Below are 19,554 nucleotides of genomic sequence, written 5' to 3' on the forward strand. Positions count from 1 at the left end.
TGTGTGTGTGTGTGTGTGTGTGTGTGTGTGTGTGTGGGGAGGGGTAGTGGAGGGTATATTGGCACTGTACTAGTGAACATTAATGCTGCCTTTGTGGGGTCTGGGGTTTAGGCCTTTTTCCGTTCTCCAATTAGATCCCTCAGCTGGGGTCGGAGACTCTTGTTAGCGTTCCTGGTGTTGCACTCATCGTCTGTTGTCACCGTGCCAAACTATCCATATCATAAACCTTTCTCTTGCTCTCTCTCTCTCTCTCTTTTCCACACTGTTACACACACACACACACACACACACACGCACTGTTCCCACTCTCCTCTCCCTGGGGATCTCAACAAGCTGCTTGGAAACTGCATTCAGCAAAGCCCTGGCAACCCCATTCAGCCACAAACACCCCCTTTTTTTCACTTCCCCGTACCCCTTGCCCCTTCAGAGTGCTCTTCCCTATTTCAAACTCCCTCTCACACACACACACACACACACACATGCGCGCACACACGCGCGCACACACACACACAACGTCCGTGCTTTCTTCAGCAATAGGGGAGCAGAGCTCCTCGGGATGAAGTGGCCTTTGCTGTTTGTTCACTAAACTCACATTAGACTGCTGACTTGGGAGGATGGGGCAGGGAGCATGGTTGCATGAGTCAGTGTATGTGTGTGTCTCTAAGTAAGTATTTGGGTGGAGGTGTGTGTTTTGGGTGGGGTATTTGAATATTGGGGGCATCAGGAGGGCAGAGTTGGGGGGGGGGTGGGGGTTGGGGCGGAGGAAGGATGGAAAATGAAAGAGAAAGACCACCTTTTCTCTTTAAAGAAAAATAATGAATATACTCGCAATGCAAACCTTGCAGGTAATTCTGTATCTAATTACGGTCATGCCAATGCAGTTACAGGAATTTGATTTTTGAGAACCAGGACAGAGCTGACATCAAGTAGACAAGAGGGGACATGACAGCTACACTCAAAATTCCTCATGCCTTGCCGAAGTTCTGGCTATAGAAGTTCTGTCTGTCTATTTGATGACGCAGTAGCGCAAGAAAACAGCCACATTGCAAGCGATAAAAACAGACCGGAATCACAATGTGCTTCAAAAAACTAAAACCTGCCGGTCTCTCACAATGCTCGACAGATTTGGAATGTCCAACGCGAGACAGAGAGAGGCTCACTGTAATCCCAGACGAATGGCGAGTCATTTTCAGTCAGGGCTGTTTTCCATTATTCGGGCAATTCATTCAAGTTGAAGGAGAAAGTTGAAGGGAAATTTTCAAAAAACAGTCACAACATGTAAGTGACTGATGTTATTCGTCTGAGCCGCAACAACAAAAAAAAAAAAGCCTTTGGGAGGATTGAACGAGGTCACTGGCAGGCGGTCTTCAATGACTACACAGAAAATGTGAAAATCCTCAACCTGCCAAAACACACACACACACACACACACACACACACACACACAGACACAGACACACGCTCACTCACACACTACAAAACGGCTATATAGCATGGAAAAACAACACCAGCCACAGGAAGTTAAGATTGCAGATGTCCAGTGCCAAGTGTTATAAACTCTGAAGCCTCAGCTTGTAACCACAGCATTCTTACGCTGAGGCATCAGTCTGCTCTGCAGCAACACAGGCCAATTATTAACCCACAGGATGTTCCCGTTCTCAAACCCCTTCCCCTCCCAATGCAGCAGCAGATCAGAGTGAAGCCACCTTCAGCCGCCTAGAGGTTTCATTTCTGCCGCGGCAGAGGCTGCAGAATAACAAGTCTCCACCAACTGCAGAGGGAGGACCACACGACGGGCCGTGGGTCTGAAATGTGATCCAACCAAGTCATCGCCGGGGATTATAGAGCCGAGTTTCGCGTTCTGTGCAGGAAACGAAATGTTTCCTGCAGTCGGACTCGATTAACGGCCGTAAGCCACTCGGATAACTTATTGTGCGTATAACCACCACCTAGAACAACAATGATCAGGTTCAGTCTGCCCAGAACATGATCTGGCGTACAGCTGCGGCGGCGCAACCACTGCCATGAAACCATGTCTTAAAATAGGCTTGTTGTCTGGCTCGGTAGGAAGTTTGAAACGGTTCATGAAATGAAATAAAATCTCTACCAGAGTCGGGCTGTGATGGATCGTCCTCTCCGTCCCTCTCGTTCAGGCGAAACATCAGCGGCTCCTCATAGTCCTGAGCAGAGAAACAGAAAAAAAGGTTTCACCCCGACAGCATATGTGCATGCGTGTGTGTCCACACTGCGACTTCATCGAGCTCCGGGCTTAACACCAACTCTGAGAACACGGGCAGGACTAAGCACAAAAAAAACGCGAGTGTTTGGCAAGTGCATAGGTGCGCGGCAGAACAATCAGTTAGGTAACATCTGTATCGCATAAAAGTGGTCCCATTGGATGGCCAGCATGGTGCGCGCGCCCCCACACCTCTCAAAGCCCGTAACGCACACCGACACACGCCGTGCACAAGGTCGGCTATTCAGGGGCGCGTGCGAGGTGCCAACTCCGACACCTCGACAATGAGAGTGGGAACGACGCGGAGCATTGAGGGGCAGCCGCTGCCTTGCTCTAGCCGTGGCCACAGTTTGACAGTTTGCCGCCGCAAGGTGTTCAATTTTTTTTTCCTTTTTAAACTAACACCTGTTGTTCCAAAATAGAAGAATGACCTAAAATTATCCTGGAACGTTTTGGAAGAACAGGTCCATTGTTGTCATATTCGACTCATGTCATTGGCTGACGCTATTACAGAACGAGCTCCGGGGGAAATTTCCAAACAGCAAAACGTATTCTGGTCATTTTTTTCGGTCTGTGTGTGAATCATGTTGAGAAAATCGACCAGTGTCCTTGTGTCAAATACGCACATTTTCCCCCGCAGCAGAGTTTCCTCCATTGATACCAGGACACAGTGCTGAAAGAGGAGAAAAGACATTCAGACGCAGTCACGCCGCCTCCGTTAGACTTCCAAAAGAGATTCCTGTGAGCACAAAGCTTATGTCAAGTCCTGCTGTTGTTTTTCTTTTCATAACCCCGGGGGTATCTTTACCGTGTGGCCTTGATCTGCCTTCTTTTCATTAAACTACCACGTGGATCCCAGATCAAGGAACACAGCGTACGGACACTTTAGCAGAACACAGAAATTAGTGTTGGGCCGGTTTGATGTGCGGCCTGGGGTAACGTAAAGAAAAGTATGGTGGCAGGAAATGTAGGTGGGCTAAGTGGTAGCAACCCATAAACGAGATATAGGCTGGGAGAGAAAATCAGAGGCGAGAGAGAAAAAACATCGTGGGAGGAAGAGGATGAAAAGGAAGCAACGGTCTGGGAATGGAAAATGATGCCATTCATAGGAAAACACAACACAACAGCCCTCATCTGATAAAGGTCTCAGCGTGATTCCATGAAACCCATTTAGTCATGATAAATATCATACCTGCCAATCATCACCGGTGATTATGTGTTTCGATTTCTTTTTTTGATTAAACAAAATTTTAGAAATTTTAATCTTTCCTTATAGCGTAACAAATATATATATATATATATATATATATATATATATATATATATATATATTATTATTATTGCTTGATAAATGACCTGCGCAAATTTATCAACAACTTTGAATGAACCAATCTGTTGCTTGGTTTGCTCTCAGGATTTCTTTTCACAGACTTGCAGTACTCCTTATACCCCAGAGGAGGGCAGTCAAAATCTATCAGTCTCGAAGCCTGACAGCATCCGGCCTCATATTAAAACACCAGGAACAAAAAGCTTGCAAGCCATTGCAACATGAAAGAGAAGAGTTAGAAGCGGGTGGCTTAGTTTAACCGAGCCGCCTAAATCCCACAAAAGCAGGCAGATTAGGAACGGGCATGATACCGTTCTCTGAAGGATCATCCACCAGTTCTTCCTTCCCTAAGATGGTCTCCACCCGCTCCCTCCTGAGCGCTTTGATCTGAGGGAGCAAAAGTAAATCTTAAACAAGATAATGCAATAAGAATTTGGCATAATTGATAGTGCTGTTCCATCCCAATCTAGAGTTTACAGATTCTGATGAGAACTGACGTGAACAACTCATTCAGGCACCACTGAAAAACCCCGCCGCCCACCTCTCCGAGGAAGTCCTCATCTCTGAGCCGGCCTCTGAGGAGCAGGACGTCAGCGTGCCGGCCCTCCTCCGAGCTCCACCGCAGGTTTTGCCGAACGGTCAGAGTCAGGTTCCCCGTGTCGTGACAGTACCTCAGCAAGCGGGACCGGTCCGCCCACACCTGGGACAGACCTGCCGGAGGCGTGGCCAGAGGGTTGGGTGGGCTGCAGAGCCACAGCCAAATTAGCTTAAGCACACATTCATACTCTCAGAGCGTACTGTTTTTTTTTTTATCATTGAAATAACAACAGGACGAGTAAGCAGGCCCATAAAGCTGTGCTAAAGAGTTATGGGCCCAGCTTGAGGCCAATGTTCCCGAGTTTGACAGGTAATACTAACAGGTATTTAGCATTTTATGTGTTCATAAAATGTACTTTAGTCAGTATACAATATTTACAGTATCTGTGAAATCTTTCAAGGGCTTTCCCTTCATTTGTCAGTGACTGATGGCCTTACTGTGTGAGCAGCACCAGGAGGTCAGTGTTGCCCGCCGTCTGTGCCAGCTGCAGCGGCGTGACCCCCTCTTCGTTGGGCAGACTGACAGCCATCAAACCCCCCGGCTGGCAGAGCAACAGCTCGGCCAGCCTGCACAGACCCCACCGCACGGCCAGGTGCAGGGGCGACTCCCTGGGACGGGGCTCTGGGGATGAGAGGAGAGGACGATCAAGCTCTGGAGAGATGTGTGAGGTGTGTGCCCGAGAGATCTAACACAGCGTCTGAGAGAGAGAGAGAGAGAGAGAGAGAGAGAGAGAGAGATGGGACTAACAGGAAGATGAGAGACAGAATGAGTCATGAAAAAAAGTGAGAAAAATATAAGGAAACAAATTTATACGAGGATCTCCTCTTGATAACCGCCTTCCTTCCATCCATCCATTCAATAGCTATATCACTTGTGCCTTGGAGGGTCGTGGGAGGGGGGCTGCAGCCCAACCCCGCTCTTGATAACCACCTCCTCGTGATAATTAACCTAAATGTCAATGATTGATTCCGTCTCTTTCACAGCACTGGATCCTCCTGCTCCATTGACCCACTTTAAGGGAGCAAAAGCTTTTTTTCATAGTTAGTGGTGACGGCTTCTTATTTCTGTGTCTCCCCGTCAACTCAGTCTTAACAGATCTGCATGAATCTGTTAAAGTCGGGGGACTGGTAAGCTTGAAAATGTGCAGTGCTATTTTTTGATAAATGCAGCATAAATTCACCATAATCTTAAACTATTTGAATATCCTTAACTTTTTTTTAGGTGTAGGTATTATTCTTCAACAGAGTTGGAGGAAACGTGCTCACAAACTCCCTTCTGTTCCGGAGTTATGGAGTTGAACTGAGCTCGCCAAAAAAGTGTTTTTGCAGAAGATTATGAAGTTCACCTGTGACCTTTTGGATATAAAATACCAATACTTCAACATTTTATCATATTTTTAACCTATTAGACATTTTTGTGAGGATTTTTCATAATTGGCATGCGGATTTTTGACCTTGACCTTTGACCACCCCCAATTCTATTCAGTTCATCTTTGAGTCCCAGTGAATGTTTGTGCCAGACGTGAGGAAATTCCCCTCATGAATTCCCTGAAATACAACTTTCACAAGAACATGTGAGACCTTGACCTTTGACCGCCGAAATCTCATCTGTCCGAGTGAATGTTCAAACCAAATTTGAAGAAATTGTTTCAAGGCATTACAGAGATATTGCATTAATGAGAATGGGATTGGCAGAAAAGACCTAAAAACACAATCCCTCTGGCCACGGCTGTCACCACGTGCCAGCATGGAGGAATAAAACAAAAATATGGAACATTTCAACCTGTGGTGAAAGTAAACTCATGATATCATCGAAAAAATTCATCCTTGGGGGCTGGACAAAATAAATATACATCGTATACATTTCTGCGCAAACCAACCCTGTATTTATTATCAATTTAGTGAAGCTGCAAAAAAAAAAAAAGGTGTGCAGAATTCAAGGGGGCTCTATTGACAAAAAATGGAATATAATATTCACACTTAATTAGTGTATGTACCTGAACCTGTAACTAACATTTGTGGAGAAAAAGGAGTTCTGCAATGTGCAACCTCACCACTAGATGCCACTTAATCCCTTTCAAAGGTTACAACATCTGTCATTCATTGCACTTCACCCTTACACTGCAGAAAAGAGTCAAAAAATCACAGGAAAACGTCATGACTTCACTTTATAATAAACACGCTATTTGTCCAAGGACAATGTGCACCTAATAACCCATCAGGTTGCAGGCTCTCTGCAGCTGTAAAGACGGATTTAACCAGATCAGAGAGAATAAATGAATTCCAAGCTCCAGTGATTTAGTGACAGTAACTTGGTTTCTTTCCAGCGTCTCAAAAATGCCGAATTCACCGTGAAGAAACGGCGACGATCTAAGGAAAGTTGGGGATTTGGTACTTCCGTCGCATATAGCATCAGCAAATAGAGTGAGGTCATAGGCAACGTTATCAAATTAACTGCAGACATTTAGAGGGAGACGCTGCAATGAAACAGACTGCCATAACCGAATTAACTTTAAACCTAATCTAAACCTTATCATTTATGTAGGTGGCCCCACACAAAAACTCACATCATGCAAACAGATGGTGGCGTCCAGTAGACAAGGTGGTCAGTGCACACACCGACGAAAAACACACAGATTTATTGAGCTCCGCCTCTGGCTGCTTCCAGATGGGAAGGCTCTATTAACCACATTACGCTCTGCCTAATTGGCGTTGATGAATTCAACAGGAGCACACGTGTCCGTGTTCGCTTCCGACTTCGGCCCAGTGTGCATTGACCATTTAGAATGATGGCTGAGAAAAGTAGCGGGTGGACGGAGGGGAGCAGAGTTGAAGAGTTCACCATCCTCTGGATAGCACTGGCTCCGACAGCGAGTGTTCAACATGATGCTGAGATAGGGCATCATCATGAAAACCCACCCACCTTATCTCTGCTCGCTAAGCATATTTGTTCATGAACTGACACGTTATTAATAAATTGCATCCGTCTTTAGACAAAACTACCTGTTTTTAATCCAATTTCTCTCTGTCAAACCATCCATACCTGTCAATATGTACTGTAATGTCTCATTCATCCATCTTTATTTGTCTATTACTTATTCTAAAATGTTTTTCACAGTGAAAAACCCCAAACCAAACATGAAATGCTTTGGATCAGCGTATCTGTGCAGGGATGTCATTCTGCGATATAAGACGACCTGGCTCTCACCGTCTCCACCGTGGCCTCCCAGTACATTCCAGTTCCGAGGGATGTCCAGGTTGGCCATGGCCAGGGCCACGCATCGATCCGTAGCCCAGCGAGAACTCTCCTGGCCCACATTGAAGAGGCTTCTCAGCTCCTTGTGATCTGCGGAGCTCAGACAATGTCCGTGCGTTACCAGGTGCTCCGCGAGGTCCTGAGAACAAAGCAGTCGGGGAATAAGATGCAAACGACAGCCAACTCTATTACACTCGTTGTCTTAGTAAGATTAAAATCTGTCGACGAGCATGACTCGTGACGAGCGTGTAAGTGTGTAGGATCACCTTTGTGTATATTCCCTACCTGAGCATCGTCTTGGACGTACTCCAGTGAAGCTCCACCCACCCAGGTGAGGGGTGTGGTTTCAGAGCACAGGTAGGCCTGGACGGAGACCATCTCCGCCAGGTTATGACCTAAAGAGACACGACACAGGAAAAAGCTGACTATACTCTAGACAGGACTATATTTCTTTATATAAAACATTTAATGTACAAGATGAAACTCATATAGCTGATGAAGTGTCTATTTCAAATTGTAATAAAATTTACTAAAAGTGATGGCTGCCCGTCTGTAAAGAAATCTATCTTAAAACTTCATGGACTTTAATATAATGAATTGACATAGTTAAAATTATAAAGCAGGCAACATGCCAAAAATAGAAAAACCACTGGCACGGCACTTTAAAAATGCCTTAAATGTTCCAGCCCTTTAGAAAAGGTGGCATTAAAAATATTCTCCGATTTTTCTTTTTGGCAATAGAGGCACATTTTCCTTTTTTGATGGAGAAGGAAACCTGACTTTAATAGTCCATTGGGTTCGTGCACTCTCCGTCTGTGGAGAGAGAGCACGAGCCTGAAGGACCGTTTCTCTGTGACAGCCAACACAGAGGCTCAGTGATGTTGACACACTGTTTATGGCGCTGCTTCCCTCCTGAGAGGAAGCTGATAAGATTCTGTGCCGTTCCAGACCTCAACCCGCAGACTTGTCTGTGTGTGTGTGTGTGTGTGTGTGTGTGTGTGGGTGGGTGTGTGTCGGATTCAAATAGCGATATACTGTTTCTTAGTATATTATAGACAGGGGTGGAAAAACTGGGCCTGTCAGGATGTGCTGTTTAACTTCTGCAGATATTTTTTCAGAAAAAAATTCTCCCTCTTGGATGTCAAACATTGCAAATTATATCCCTGAAGAAATTATATCCATCCATTCATCCATCAAATTTCTTCCACATATCCGAGGTGAGAGCATTCACATAATAAAAGGAACGCATGCAGCGATACAGCACGGGTCACACATACAGACGTACTCATGCACATACCAGGCACTATGAAGCAGAGCATGACGTCACTCTGGGCCCTGGTGACATGGACCAGCGTGGATCCTTCCAACACGACGTAGACCTCTGCGTCCAACGGCACGGAGTCTAAGCCCTCCAGCAATGCAAAAACTTTCGCCTGGCCCTGAGATAGAGAACAGGGGGAGAGGGCGTTGAGAGGCAGAAGAACCAGCTACAGAGCAGGCAATATTTCACTTCCTAAGGATGCGGGCTCATTTTAGAAGCAAGACTCTACTCTGATGCAGTGTTCTGTACACCAAGAACACCAAATCCCCCGACAGCATTCCACTTGAGGGTATAATAAAACATTACCCCTCAATAAAAACAGGAATGTCTTAGTGTCTATTGTAAAGACCTGCCCTGATCCCGGCAGGCCAGAACACTTTAGACTTTTGATCAGAGGCAAGAGAAAGTGAAATAGGGCAGGGCAGTCACACAGGTATGCGGACTGATTGGTACCTTTAAAAAAAACATTTGTGCAGGTTAAGAAGTTCAGGTTGTGTTGTTCTGGGTCATTGATTTGATCCAGGGCTGAATATTGTTTGAAGTTTTGAGCTCACACTCAACCCTGAGCCTTGATACCAGCACCAAATCCTTTTAAACACTTTTAGAATGACAGGACGACAAACACAAATAGTCACACGAGAGCCGGTACAATTTTGATCTCTATCTGGATCTGATAGAATGGAATAAATACGTAAACGATCACCGCGTTTAACCAGAAATCTGATGTTTTCAATATACTGGGCCACAGAAAATATTTCAATCTGTAACAAAAAGTATTGAGGTTAGACACCCCGCCGAAGACATACTGTATCCTCTGGGAAAAGTTTTACATTGAAATCGACTGAGTTTTTAACAACTTAGGGGAAAATTGAACCGACACACATGTATATTTGTGAAATATTAGTTGAGCAACAAGCTTTTTCAATATTTAAAAAGAAAAGACAGAACTTCAGAATGATGTGATGTACTGGTCAGTTTCCCTGAGACCCAGTCCTTATTAGGATATTGGAACTTTGATGAAAACACAACTTAAAATATTATAGAAGGATTCATTTGTTTTTGCCCCCTTGGGGACAGGGGTTTTAGTTTCAGTACCTCAGGAATAATAAACATCCTGCAGGGCAGCTAGGCTTATGTTCAGGGCCGCCATCAAGAAGACATCAATTTGTCCACATACACTGGCGTCAATAATAATGCAGGGTTGCAATATGTATGTCATTCTGGCAAAAGAACTGACTGAGGAGGGGGGCGACAGGCACAAGTTGCACTGACGAAGGGACGGCAAAAATGTAATTTGCAGTGAACATCCCAGATTAGTGTTGGATGGCGTAAGAGTGTTTTTTTTTTTTTTTTTAAATAAGTTTCTTTCTCTATTTTAAGAATGTCAATAGTAGTCTTGCAACACATCAACAGCTGACCCGCTCTCTCAGTCTGCAACACTCCCTTTATTGCCCTCGCTGTCTTCTGATGGAGACGCCGTGAGTAATCCCGCCTCCGCGCCTCTTTGCCTCACCTAATCCCGCTTTCAGGTTCGCCTATCAATTTCCCTAGCCCCTCGTCTGGTGAGCGAAAATCACGTTCACTGCAAATGTCATCATGTCTACACAGCTTTTCCCGTGCATGCATCACGACTCATCACCTCCGTGATTGACCGGATCTCGGGCGCTAATGACGCCAGGGCCACGAGATGAAACACTGAGCACAGCAGTGGGGACAGACGGCAAGAAGGGGTTATACGACAGACTTTGAAAACCATGAACATGACTGATAACCACCGGCTTGTTAGCATTGTCATTGAGAGCATCTTGTTGGCATTTTTAATCCGATCCTCCCAACTTTCTTCAATTCAGTGTTGCAAGCAGTCATCTGCGTATGATGTTGAATTGTATAATTATTGAATCATATGTATTCACTCATTCATTTGTGGGTCAGGCCCAGTATCTGAGCAGCAGGTGCTTCGTAGCATGAACCGGTCGAGATGGTGTGTCAACATGACTTTAATGTTTTTGCAACCTTTTCATAACCTTGAGTAAAAAAGGAAAAGAGCATTAAAAACATGTCAAATCAGTATTGGCCGAATACAGTGTGAGCAGTGAAACCATCCTTTGAGCGCCAGTGGAGCGTTAGTTCCCATTAATGTCTGTGTACGTTGTGAAGCTCAAAATAATATTTGAGTTCCTGCCTCGTTTGACTGCAGCTCAACTTCACAGACCAAGAGATGTATTCAAAGTTCTAACACGACCAGAGACATCGCACGTCAAACAAACAGCAAGTACAAGTTCCTCTCCGGCTCTGACTAAGTGAAATACAAATTTAAAAAAAAAAACATCACTCTGAATGAATCGTAGAGTTACTGATTTGCCAGTTATGTACACAAGTGCCAGGCTGCTATTGTCACTGTTGCGTTGATGGATGTGGTTGTTTGTTTGTTTTTGTCCGCGAAAGAAACTATGATTCAGTATTCAAATAATGGCAACAGCGAAACCCACAAATGCTTCATCCAAAGACCAACAAAGTCCCTGTTTGCTCACCAGGGGAAAACATCAGTCTCCTTTCATCCGGGCCGCCCTCAACAACACGTGTCAAATCTGAGGTCTCGTTTATATGATTGTACAAACAGAAACCTGAGTGAATGAAACGACATGTACCATATTGATGCACGAGCAGAGAACATTTGTAATCTTTCGGATACTGGCTGTCATTTACTGTTACATTTTGGTCTTGAGAGGCATTTTCATTCAACATAATTGTTTGGTCATAAACCAAAAAAGATCTCTGCGCAGACTTTGTTATATATATATATATATATATATATATATATATATATATATATATATATAAATGAGGCTGCCGATCTCTCAGTGCTTTCCAAACCCAATTTGCAGAGATTTTCCAGAGGCACAACTAACTCTTGAGATTAACCGGAGACTCTGGTCTCAAACTGGAGCACACATACTCACATATAGAGGCACTTTCCTCCTGCTCAGCTCCATCTGCACGGCAACTGCAGGCAAAACGACAGACATTACACAGACTAATGAGAAACAAATATGAAAAAAAAGAAGAGGAAAACTCTCTCTCTCACACTCTCTCACACACACACACACACACACACACACACACACACACACACACACACACACACACACACACACACACACACACACACACACACACACACACACACACACACACACACACACACTCAGTTTAGCCATGGGACTCCTCATTTCTTCTTCGGTTACTCTGGTTATTCTGCCCGCTTCTCTGATCCCAGAGAGATTATCAAACCGCAATCTGTGCCAAGCGGAGTCAGAGGTCGTCCGACAGGACAGGATAATCTTTTGATCCCGAGTATGTGACTAATGATTTTAATGATGACACTTTCTGCCTTGGTGCATACAGTGCCAGAACACAAAATGTGACCAGATGTGATATGTGAATGTGTGTGTCTGTATGTGTGTGCGTGTGTGTGTGTGTGTGTGTGTGTGTGTGTGTGTGTGTGTGTGTGAGTCAAAGTAGGAAATCGATTTATTTCAGTGGTGCAGGGTTCAGCTCTGTTTTTCATCAGTGGCCACTTTCTAAACTGGACACAACAGCAAGGTCTCTACAAAACAACCTTCTTTTTTTTTCTTTTTTTTAAAGAAAATGTTTCTTATGCAATCACTTCATCTTATGCACTTTCCATTATAATTACATAACCACAACAGAGGGAACGCCACAGTGAGCAGAGGCAAAGCACGGACATGCCAAGAGCAGAGGGCTCTGTGTAGTGCACGGTCTCCATAATGCATCACAATGTGCACTACCATTGTACCTTATAAACTATTTTGTATCGAATTTGTCGTATATATCTCACAGTTTTAATGTTTACCTATTAACCCGCTGAATAAATTAGGCTATTTTTTGTTATAAAAAAATCAATGGGGCTATATGTGTGTATATTTGAAGTGTTGACAAACAAACAAACAAACTGACAGTACTGACAAACAGACCGCCTGAACAAAGTCTGCAGCCGGAAGAAGAAAAGCGTGCAACCACTCTTGCGTGTGTACCTACCGTGGCAGGGGCTCGAACTCTCCGGCAGCAGGGAACCTGACGGTGCGCACACGACACACACACACGAGCCTTCTAACTGGGACTCATCTCCTCTCCCCCTCCTCAGGTGTCACCGACTGGAGCCACAGGTTGAGAAATGGCGCTCAGTCTCGAGTCGCAGCCTCCACTGACACAGCAGAAGCAGCAGCAGCATCCTCCTCCTCCTCCTCCTCCTCCTCCGTCAGGGCTGACGCTCCGTCTGCGCGCATGCAAATTCCTCCCGGTGCGAGGGACCCACGGGCTTCGTTGAAGGTTTGCAGCGACCCCTCGTGGAAGGCGAGGGAACAGCGCAGCGACCCCTCGTGGAAGGCGAGGGAACAGCGCATGAATCCCTCATCTGGGAAATTGTTAACACAATTTAGACTATAATATATAATGTAGTGCTGCTAACAACGATTTATTATCGTTGTCGATTAATCAGACGATTACTATCCGGATTCATCAAGTTAGTTGGTTGGTCTGTAAATTGTCGTAAAAATGGTTAAAAAAAAATGTCAATGGTGTTTCCCAAAACTCCCAAGATGAAGTTTTGTTTTGTCCTCACACCAGAAAAACTACTTGAAAAAAACAAAAACTACCAGATTAATCGATTATTAAAATCGTAGGCAATTAATTTAGTAATTTATTACCTGTTGCAGCTCTAATATAGTGTATTTGTTAATGACCGTAACTTTTCTTACTATGAGAGCTGGTGAATAAACAGAACTACAATACAAGTTCTAGTAAAACAAAATGTCTTCATACTGTACACCAGTAAACACTGCTCGTGTCTGCAAATAGCTACATTATGTTGTAATTCATTTCATGGTTAATGGACTTCATTTATATAGCACTTTTCTACATACAGCGCTTATATTACTAGTGCTTTTTCCATCAATCACGCATCTCATTCACAGTTGGGGGTTCAGAGTCTTGCCCAAGGACACTTCACCACGCGGAGTTGACGAGCGGGGTGTCGAAACAAAGGCCCTCAATTTAGTGAACGACCCGCCCCTATTACCTGAGCCACAGCCGTACTTAAATACACTTTCTAAATGCTAAACAAGGGTGTCGTTGAAATCAGCATCATCAGTGGAAATTTAACACAGTGAGTGGAGCCAATTTTTACCCCCACACTTTGACACACTTACGATTTGTCGGTTTCAATATGACAAAAGATTTATTTTTATCCGCTTATAAAACATTTGTCAACACAAAATATTACGAAAAAATTCAAAGCAGACATTTACAGTGACATTTGTTAAACAAAGTGTGGGTACGTACGCAGACACATCCACACGCGCTTTTCAATTGAAAGTGTAATTATTAGACTTTCAATAATAGGAAGACCGTGTTTTACATTCACACGGTAAATGCATGTTCTCATAGTTGTCTGTTACGTCGTCAGTCACGCCGAGTTAAAAACCCCAGTGACACCATGAGTTTGTCAGTCTCTTAAAACCTGCACCAAAATGGTTCTGTTTGATGACCTGTGGCCCGACATGTCAGTTTGTGTCTGACGTTTCAAAAAGAGGCTGTAGAGTTGTAATGGTACTCTGACCCAGGCTAGAACAGTTCTTCCCCCCCGAGCTTCAAGCCTCAGGAGGCTGGAAGCTGCGGTCTTGCCTCTCCCTCAGCCAGCCCATTAGACCTGCTGATGGCGGAGCAGGGCACTTCCTTCCTGGGGATGGAGGAGGCGAACATTGTGTCCAACATGCCCAGCACCTCCAGGAGTTCCTGCTGGTAGTCGATCTCCCTCTCCAGCAGATCCTGTAGACGCAGCAGCTGTCGGTCCACAACTGGGGACTGGCCAATTACTGACCGGTAGATGTCGAAGATCATTTCAGACGCTGTTACGAGGATGGGAGCAAATCTCCGGTCAACCAAATTCCTGGAGAAGAAGTGGACAAAGTAGTTTTCAAAATTTCGGCATAATTTGATCTATTATCAGAAGCTACAAAATTTTTATCATCCCATTACACATTATGTCAACACTTGGTAAAAGCCTAGAGTGAACCAAGTCTCACCCTATTAGGAAGTTGAGAAAGCGAGCGAGCCATTGTTCATCCCGTCCTGCCAGAGCGTTCTTCAGTGTTCCTCTTCGATCCAGCTCCTTTATAACAGCAACTGTGATCTCTGGTTTTCTGAATCTTGTCCATGTCTATAAATAGGATTGAATAGACTTGTTAATTAATACCCCCCCAGTGAAAGGTATATACATGAGGAATGCGGTTCAGCTTATAATATCCAGGACGGCTACTCCACTTGATAAGACAAAACAACAGGAAAGTAACATGTCGCTGCCAAATATCGCAAATTGATAACAGGACAACTTATTGATACCAACTGACCAACCTTGACGCTATTGTATTAAATGATTACTTCAGAAAATGCATAGAGTACCTCCAGTGCTGTATCCAAAGCCTTAGATACGTTAAATCTCTTGAGCTGCTTGTCGTATTTGGCCAAATGCTGTTTGACTGGCTTACAGACGAGAAAATCATCCTGGAAAAAAGATGGAGAACCAAGAAATAAATTAACAATGAATATAAAGAAAATTGTCTCATAAGTCTTAAAGAAATAAAGGCATTAACTGGTGGTTATGGGGAGGGGAGTCGTCTGCAGGTTGTCAGACCTCTTGAGCTCATCATGAAATTCAGTCGATGGATCACTCAAGATATCATCATTCAACAAATCCTTTACGACACATCAACATCTCCAGACGATACAATGAGCTGGTCCAACAGACCACGTCATGTCTCAGACTGTTAACTGCAGCGACTATAATCGTACCTGTTTCGGGACGTAGTTCTTCCCCTTCACAAAAACACGATAAGACGGTCGTCGCCTCTGTTGGCCAGAGATTTCTTTGGACTCTTCAGGGCTTTTTCTGTGCTTCATACTCAGAATACCATTGGTCATACCGACAACAATGGACTCATCATCCGGCTGAGGAGAAAGATATGAAGACATTAAGAGTTCTACTGTCAAGAATGTGAAGTCTTGAGTGAGCACAGCAGGCCAAACTAAATAAATTTAATAATGTGACTGATAAAAAATAAAGTACATCATTATCAATATAGATCAGTGAACTTTACAAACAAATCAAAGATTGTGGTGGCAATTGAAAAGGGAAATTAAAAGCACTCAAAGCTCAAAAAAAAAAAAAATCCCTGTCAGGCGAAGTCGGTTACATGAACAGCCCTGCTCAGAAATTAAATATTATATAATTAGAGACCATATTTATATCAGTTGCCTTTTTATAAAGAGACGTTTCTGAGTCAGTTACAGGTTGTCAGACCTCTTGAGATCATCATGAAATTCAGTCGATGGATCACTCAAGATATCATCATTCAACAAATCCTTTTTACGACACATCAGGTCACTACATGACGCTCTACACTGTGTTCTGGAAACCCTACACCTTCGTGCAAACACCACGAAGGAGGATCTACGGTTTTATCTCCTTTCAATTTAGATCTCCTGCAATACCGGATATTTCTGTTGGCTGCTGTGGAAATTAGATCCATCGTTCTGCAGCCTCAGAGCCGGTCTCAAATGACAGCGTCCTCAAATACAAGCATTTCTGTATTGAACTTTGATCTCGCCATTTTAGAGTTGTTGTTTTTTAAAACTTTTGCCCGTTTATAGGACACAGACAGCCAAATAAGAATTGGAGTGAAAAAAATCAACTACTGTGTAATTATAGTACATTTTGCTTCATCTATTGAATGGACTTTTCTACACTTAATTCAACTTCAAACAAGAAAACTAATAATAAAAACGATAAGAGGTTGAATGTCATTTCTTACAGCTAAAGCCAGACTGAGGATGGAGGCAGCATAGTCAAAGTTGTGGACTACTTTATAGTTGGTTGTGCTGTACACCTTCACATGCCTGAAAGACAAACAATGGTTCTGCATTAGACCATATTCATATTTTTGTCACTGCTATGACAGAGCAGCCTCTGTGATTTCCACAGACACATACTGTACATAATGTTTCATACCTGTCCAGAGAACCTGACAACAGTCTCTGTCCATTGCTGCTGAGGCACAAACAGGTGACGGTTTTGTGATGGTTCTTCAGGGACACCAGAGGTTGGCCCCCTTTCAGCAGATCCCACACTTTCACATAGCGCCCCCCTGAAGAGAGTGACAGAAACATTTAGTCTAAAACTTTTCTAATGTCCTGGTTGAACATCAGTAAATATAATGTTGTAACTGTGAGAGTGGATATTTTCTGGATGTGCTGCATGAACATGATAATTATACCGCCGACTACCTGCAGAGACGAGGAGACCCTCGGAAGGATAGAGAAGCAGACTCTCCACTGGCTGGCCGTGGTCCATAGTCATCACACTCTTATCCACTCTGGCATCAAACAGTTTCAGCGTGTGGTCGTATGATCCTTGGACAAAAACACACATTTTTTGTTTCACAAAAACAGAAATTCCTTCATCCTTGCGCTGCCACTATATAATACAACTGGTAGAAGATAAAAGGCCAGTTAAAAGTCAAGTGATGGTAGATTCTGACTGTGCCTGTTAACACGTTGATCTAAAAGCTAAAGGACATCCATCATATAGTGGTTCATTCCCAAGACAACCCCAAGAAAATTCTGGGATGCAACGACCATAATGCAAATGTTAATTTCCTAACACTGTTTTAAAAAATAGCTTGCTTCTCACCAGTAAAGAAGAGATCTCTGTTGAGTTTGCTCGTGATGCCACAGCGGATGTAATCTGTGTGTTCTTGGTAGGTGTTTAGCTCGGTGGTATTTGGCATGTCCCAAAGTCGACAGGTGTAGTCGTCTGACCCCGTGAGGATCTGGTAACGGTCTGAGGTGAAGTCCGTTACATGTACAGCCCTGCGCAGAAATTAAATAATTAAGAGACCAAGTTCACCTTGATTGTCTTTCATGAAGAGAAGTTTCTGAGGCAGAAACCACAGTCTGCAAGTTGTCAGACCTCTTGAGATCATCATGAAATTCAGTCGATGGATCACTCAAGATATCATCATTCGACAAATCCTTTTTACGACACATCAACATCTCTAACATCATAAAGGAAAGCCCCCCCCAGTTATCAGGCTCAGAAAGCACATCGAAAACACTACCAGACTGTGACGCACTGGATACCTACTTTGTGTGGCCTCTGAACATCCTGAGTGCCACCTTGCCGCTGACGTCAAAAAGCCGGACCACGGAGTCCTCACATCCCGCCACAAGTAGCTGACCATCTGACCTGAACCTCCCGCAGTATGCGGTGTCTTTAAACCGTGTAAACGTCTTCACAGGCTCTTGGGAGAACTGCCCGTAAATGTGGATCTGTGAGGGAAACGGGTGTCAAAATGAGAGGACATAATACTTGAAGACTGACTGGAATAAGAAGTGTTCATGACTGAATAGTGAACTGTAAACACAACTTATAATTCAAACAAACAAAGCCAACATACTCTTGTGAATGCTGTCACAGCAAAATTATGTGGAGTCACAGGGGAAACGTCTATGTTTGTGATTGCCCCAAATTCTTTTATCTGGACCGGAGCCTGAGGAGGGAGAAAAAACAATAGATGCCTTGTTAACATTGAGGAACAAATATGAAGAACTATGAAATCAAGAAACATTAACCCAGTTTGAAGGGACTCACCTTGAAGTTTTTCCAGTACACCGTGTCCTGTGTGACTTTCTCTCCAAGTTTGGGATAAACGTGGATTTTTGTAGGTTTAAATGAAGCCATTTCTGTCTGTGAAGATATATAAAACAACATTCTAAAAATGGAAACAAACAAATAGAAATATGTCACCTGGGAAAGCTAAACCTTAAGATCCACGTATCTACAGGTGGGAGTGGTTTTGATAAATGAGGCATAATACATATTATTATTAGACAATAAATTCCTTCTGAGAAGTTTTCAAATGTGCATGAAGGGTTTAAAAAAACGAAATCCAAGCGTTTCTTGATAGTTATGACCGCACGTTAGGTTAACAGTTTGAAAACAGAATCATCTTGCGAGGCAGATCTGTCTGAGCCAACGTGTTCGGTGGAGCACTAGCACCATGTTAGCAAGCTGCGCTTTAGCCGTTAGCATTCTCTACTAAACCGGGTTCCGACGATTCTCACCTGTCAACGAAAATAATCCAGGAGCGAATCTTTTCCCCCTCAAACGGGACGTGTTGAAATTAAACGATAATGATACACGCAAACGAAGAGCTGCTCATTTTAACAAGCGATCACGTTGCCTCACGGTGCACAGGGGGACGCCATGACACTTTAAAAGAAACTACTTCCGCTAGGAACCTTTTCACAATCACACAACTTTTATTTCATTTTTAGTTTATACTTTTTGTTTTTCACATAGCATTGGTGGTTACTGAATCTTTCTTTCTTTGTATAGAACTATATATAAATTATTTGTATGATTCTTTTAAATAAAATTTTATTTAATTTTGGTGAAAGAAAACAGACAAAAATCTTATATCGACAGGGACGTTCAAGGTTTAATTAGGTCTTACTTTGTATTTCGTCACTAATATTGTAAGTGGCTGTTACAATTATTCGCTATTTAAAAATATATTATCTCCTTTCATATGTTTCTGGGTTCATTTGTTTGAAGTTTCATTTTTACAAAGCATGTAATTATTTGGTGCAATGTCATTCTTCACAAACTGGACAGGGCCGACTTTATATTAGAAAATAAATAAATATTACGAATAAAATAACTTAATAAAAAAATGTAA

At 43.4% G+C, this 19,554-nt stretch overlaps 2 protein-coding genes and 1 long non-coding RNA gene across 10 annotated transcripts in view; 1 reads left to right on the forward strand and 2 right to left on the reverse strand.

Annotated features, from left to right (window-relative positions):
* Window positions 1-12,975, reverse strand: part of LOC118314000 (rho guanine nucleotide exchange factor 28) — a 33,804-nt gene extending 20,829 nt beyond the window's left edge. For 6 of the 8 annotated variants that reach the window (XM_035640052.2, XM_035640053.2, XM_035640051.2 and 3 more), the window contains exons 1-10: window positions 12,797-12,975; window positions 11,698-11,741; window positions 8,714-8,855; window positions 7,702-7,811; window positions 7,369-7,555; window positions 4,599-4,782; window positions 4,105-4,306; window positions 3,875-3,950; window positions 2,863-2,909; window positions 2,108-2,180 (exon numbers count right to left, since the gene is read on the reverse strand). In XM_035640052.2, coding sequence (XP_035495945.2) covers window positions 2,108-2,180; window positions 2,863-2,909; window positions 3,875-3,950; window positions 4,105-4,306; window positions 4,599-4,782; window positions 7,369-7,555; window positions 7,702-7,811; window positions 8,714-8,855; window positions 11,698-11,730 — 1,054 coding nt within the window. In that variant the 5' untranslated portion in view covers window positions 11,731-11,741; window positions 12,797-12,975. Of the gene's footprint in view, window positions 1-2,107; window positions 2,181-2,862; window positions 2,910-3,874; window positions 3,951-4,104; window positions 4,307-4,598; window positions 4,783-7,368; window positions 7,556-7,701; window positions 7,812-8,713; window positions 8,856-11,697; window positions 11,742-12,796 lie in introns of those variants that run through there. The other 2 variants (XM_035640054.2, XM_035640055.2) reach the window with 2 other exon arrangements.
* On the forward strand, window positions 3,937-8,023 carry LOC118314002. The gene is made up of 3 exons (XR_007030173.1): window positions 3,937-4,470; window positions 4,583-4,829; window positions 7,279-8,023. It is a non-coding gene; the product is annotated as an uncharacterized LOC118314002 (long non-coding RNA).
* A 1,000-nt stretch (window positions 12,976-13,975) lies between the features above and the next one.
* On the reverse strand, window positions 13,976-19,099 carry utp15 (UTP15 small subunit processome component). The gene is made up of 12 exons (XM_035640887.2): window positions 18,938-19,099; window positions 18,465-18,560; window positions 18,271-18,363; window positions 17,958-18,142; window positions 17,505-17,683; window positions 17,099-17,224; window positions 16,824-16,959; window positions 16,627-16,711; window positions 15,608-15,763; window positions 15,218-15,319; window positions 14,842-14,975; window positions 13,976-14,705 (listed from the first exon to the last, which is right to left on the reverse strand). Exons 2-12 carry the CDS (start codon window positions 18,552-18,554, stop codon window positions 14,414-14,416), a joined length of 1,578 nt encoding a protein of 525 aa, XP_035496780.1. The 5' UTR covers window positions 18,555-18,560; window positions 18,938-19,099; the 3' UTR covers window positions 13,976-14,413.
* Between the last annotated feature and the right edge of the window lie 455 nt (window positions 19,100-19,554).

Source organism: Scophthalmus maximus, chromosome 19 (genome assembly GCF_022379125.1).
Source record: "Scophthalmus maximus strain ysfricsl-2021 chromosome 19, ASM2237912v1, whole genome shotgun sequence".
Taxonomy (NCBI): Eukaryota; Metazoa; Chordata; class Actinopteri; order Pleuronectiformes; family Scophthalmidae; genus Scophthalmus; species Scophthalmus maximus.

Excerpts from the sequence above, each read along its gene's own strand:
- utp15 (XM_035640887.2), bottom strand. The coding sequence starts at position 18,554 with ATGGCTTCATTTAAACCTACAAAAATCCACGTTTATCCCAAACTTGGA. Across the intron at positions 18,143-18,270 it reads CTGTGACAGCATTCACAAGA|ATCCACATTTACGGGCAGTT; the intron begins GTATGTTGGCTT and ends TTTCCCTCACAG. Across the intron at positions 17,225-17,504 it reads CAGAGATCTCTTCTTTACTG|GATCATACGACCACACGCTG; the intron begins GTGAGAAGCAAG and ends TTTTTGTCCAAG.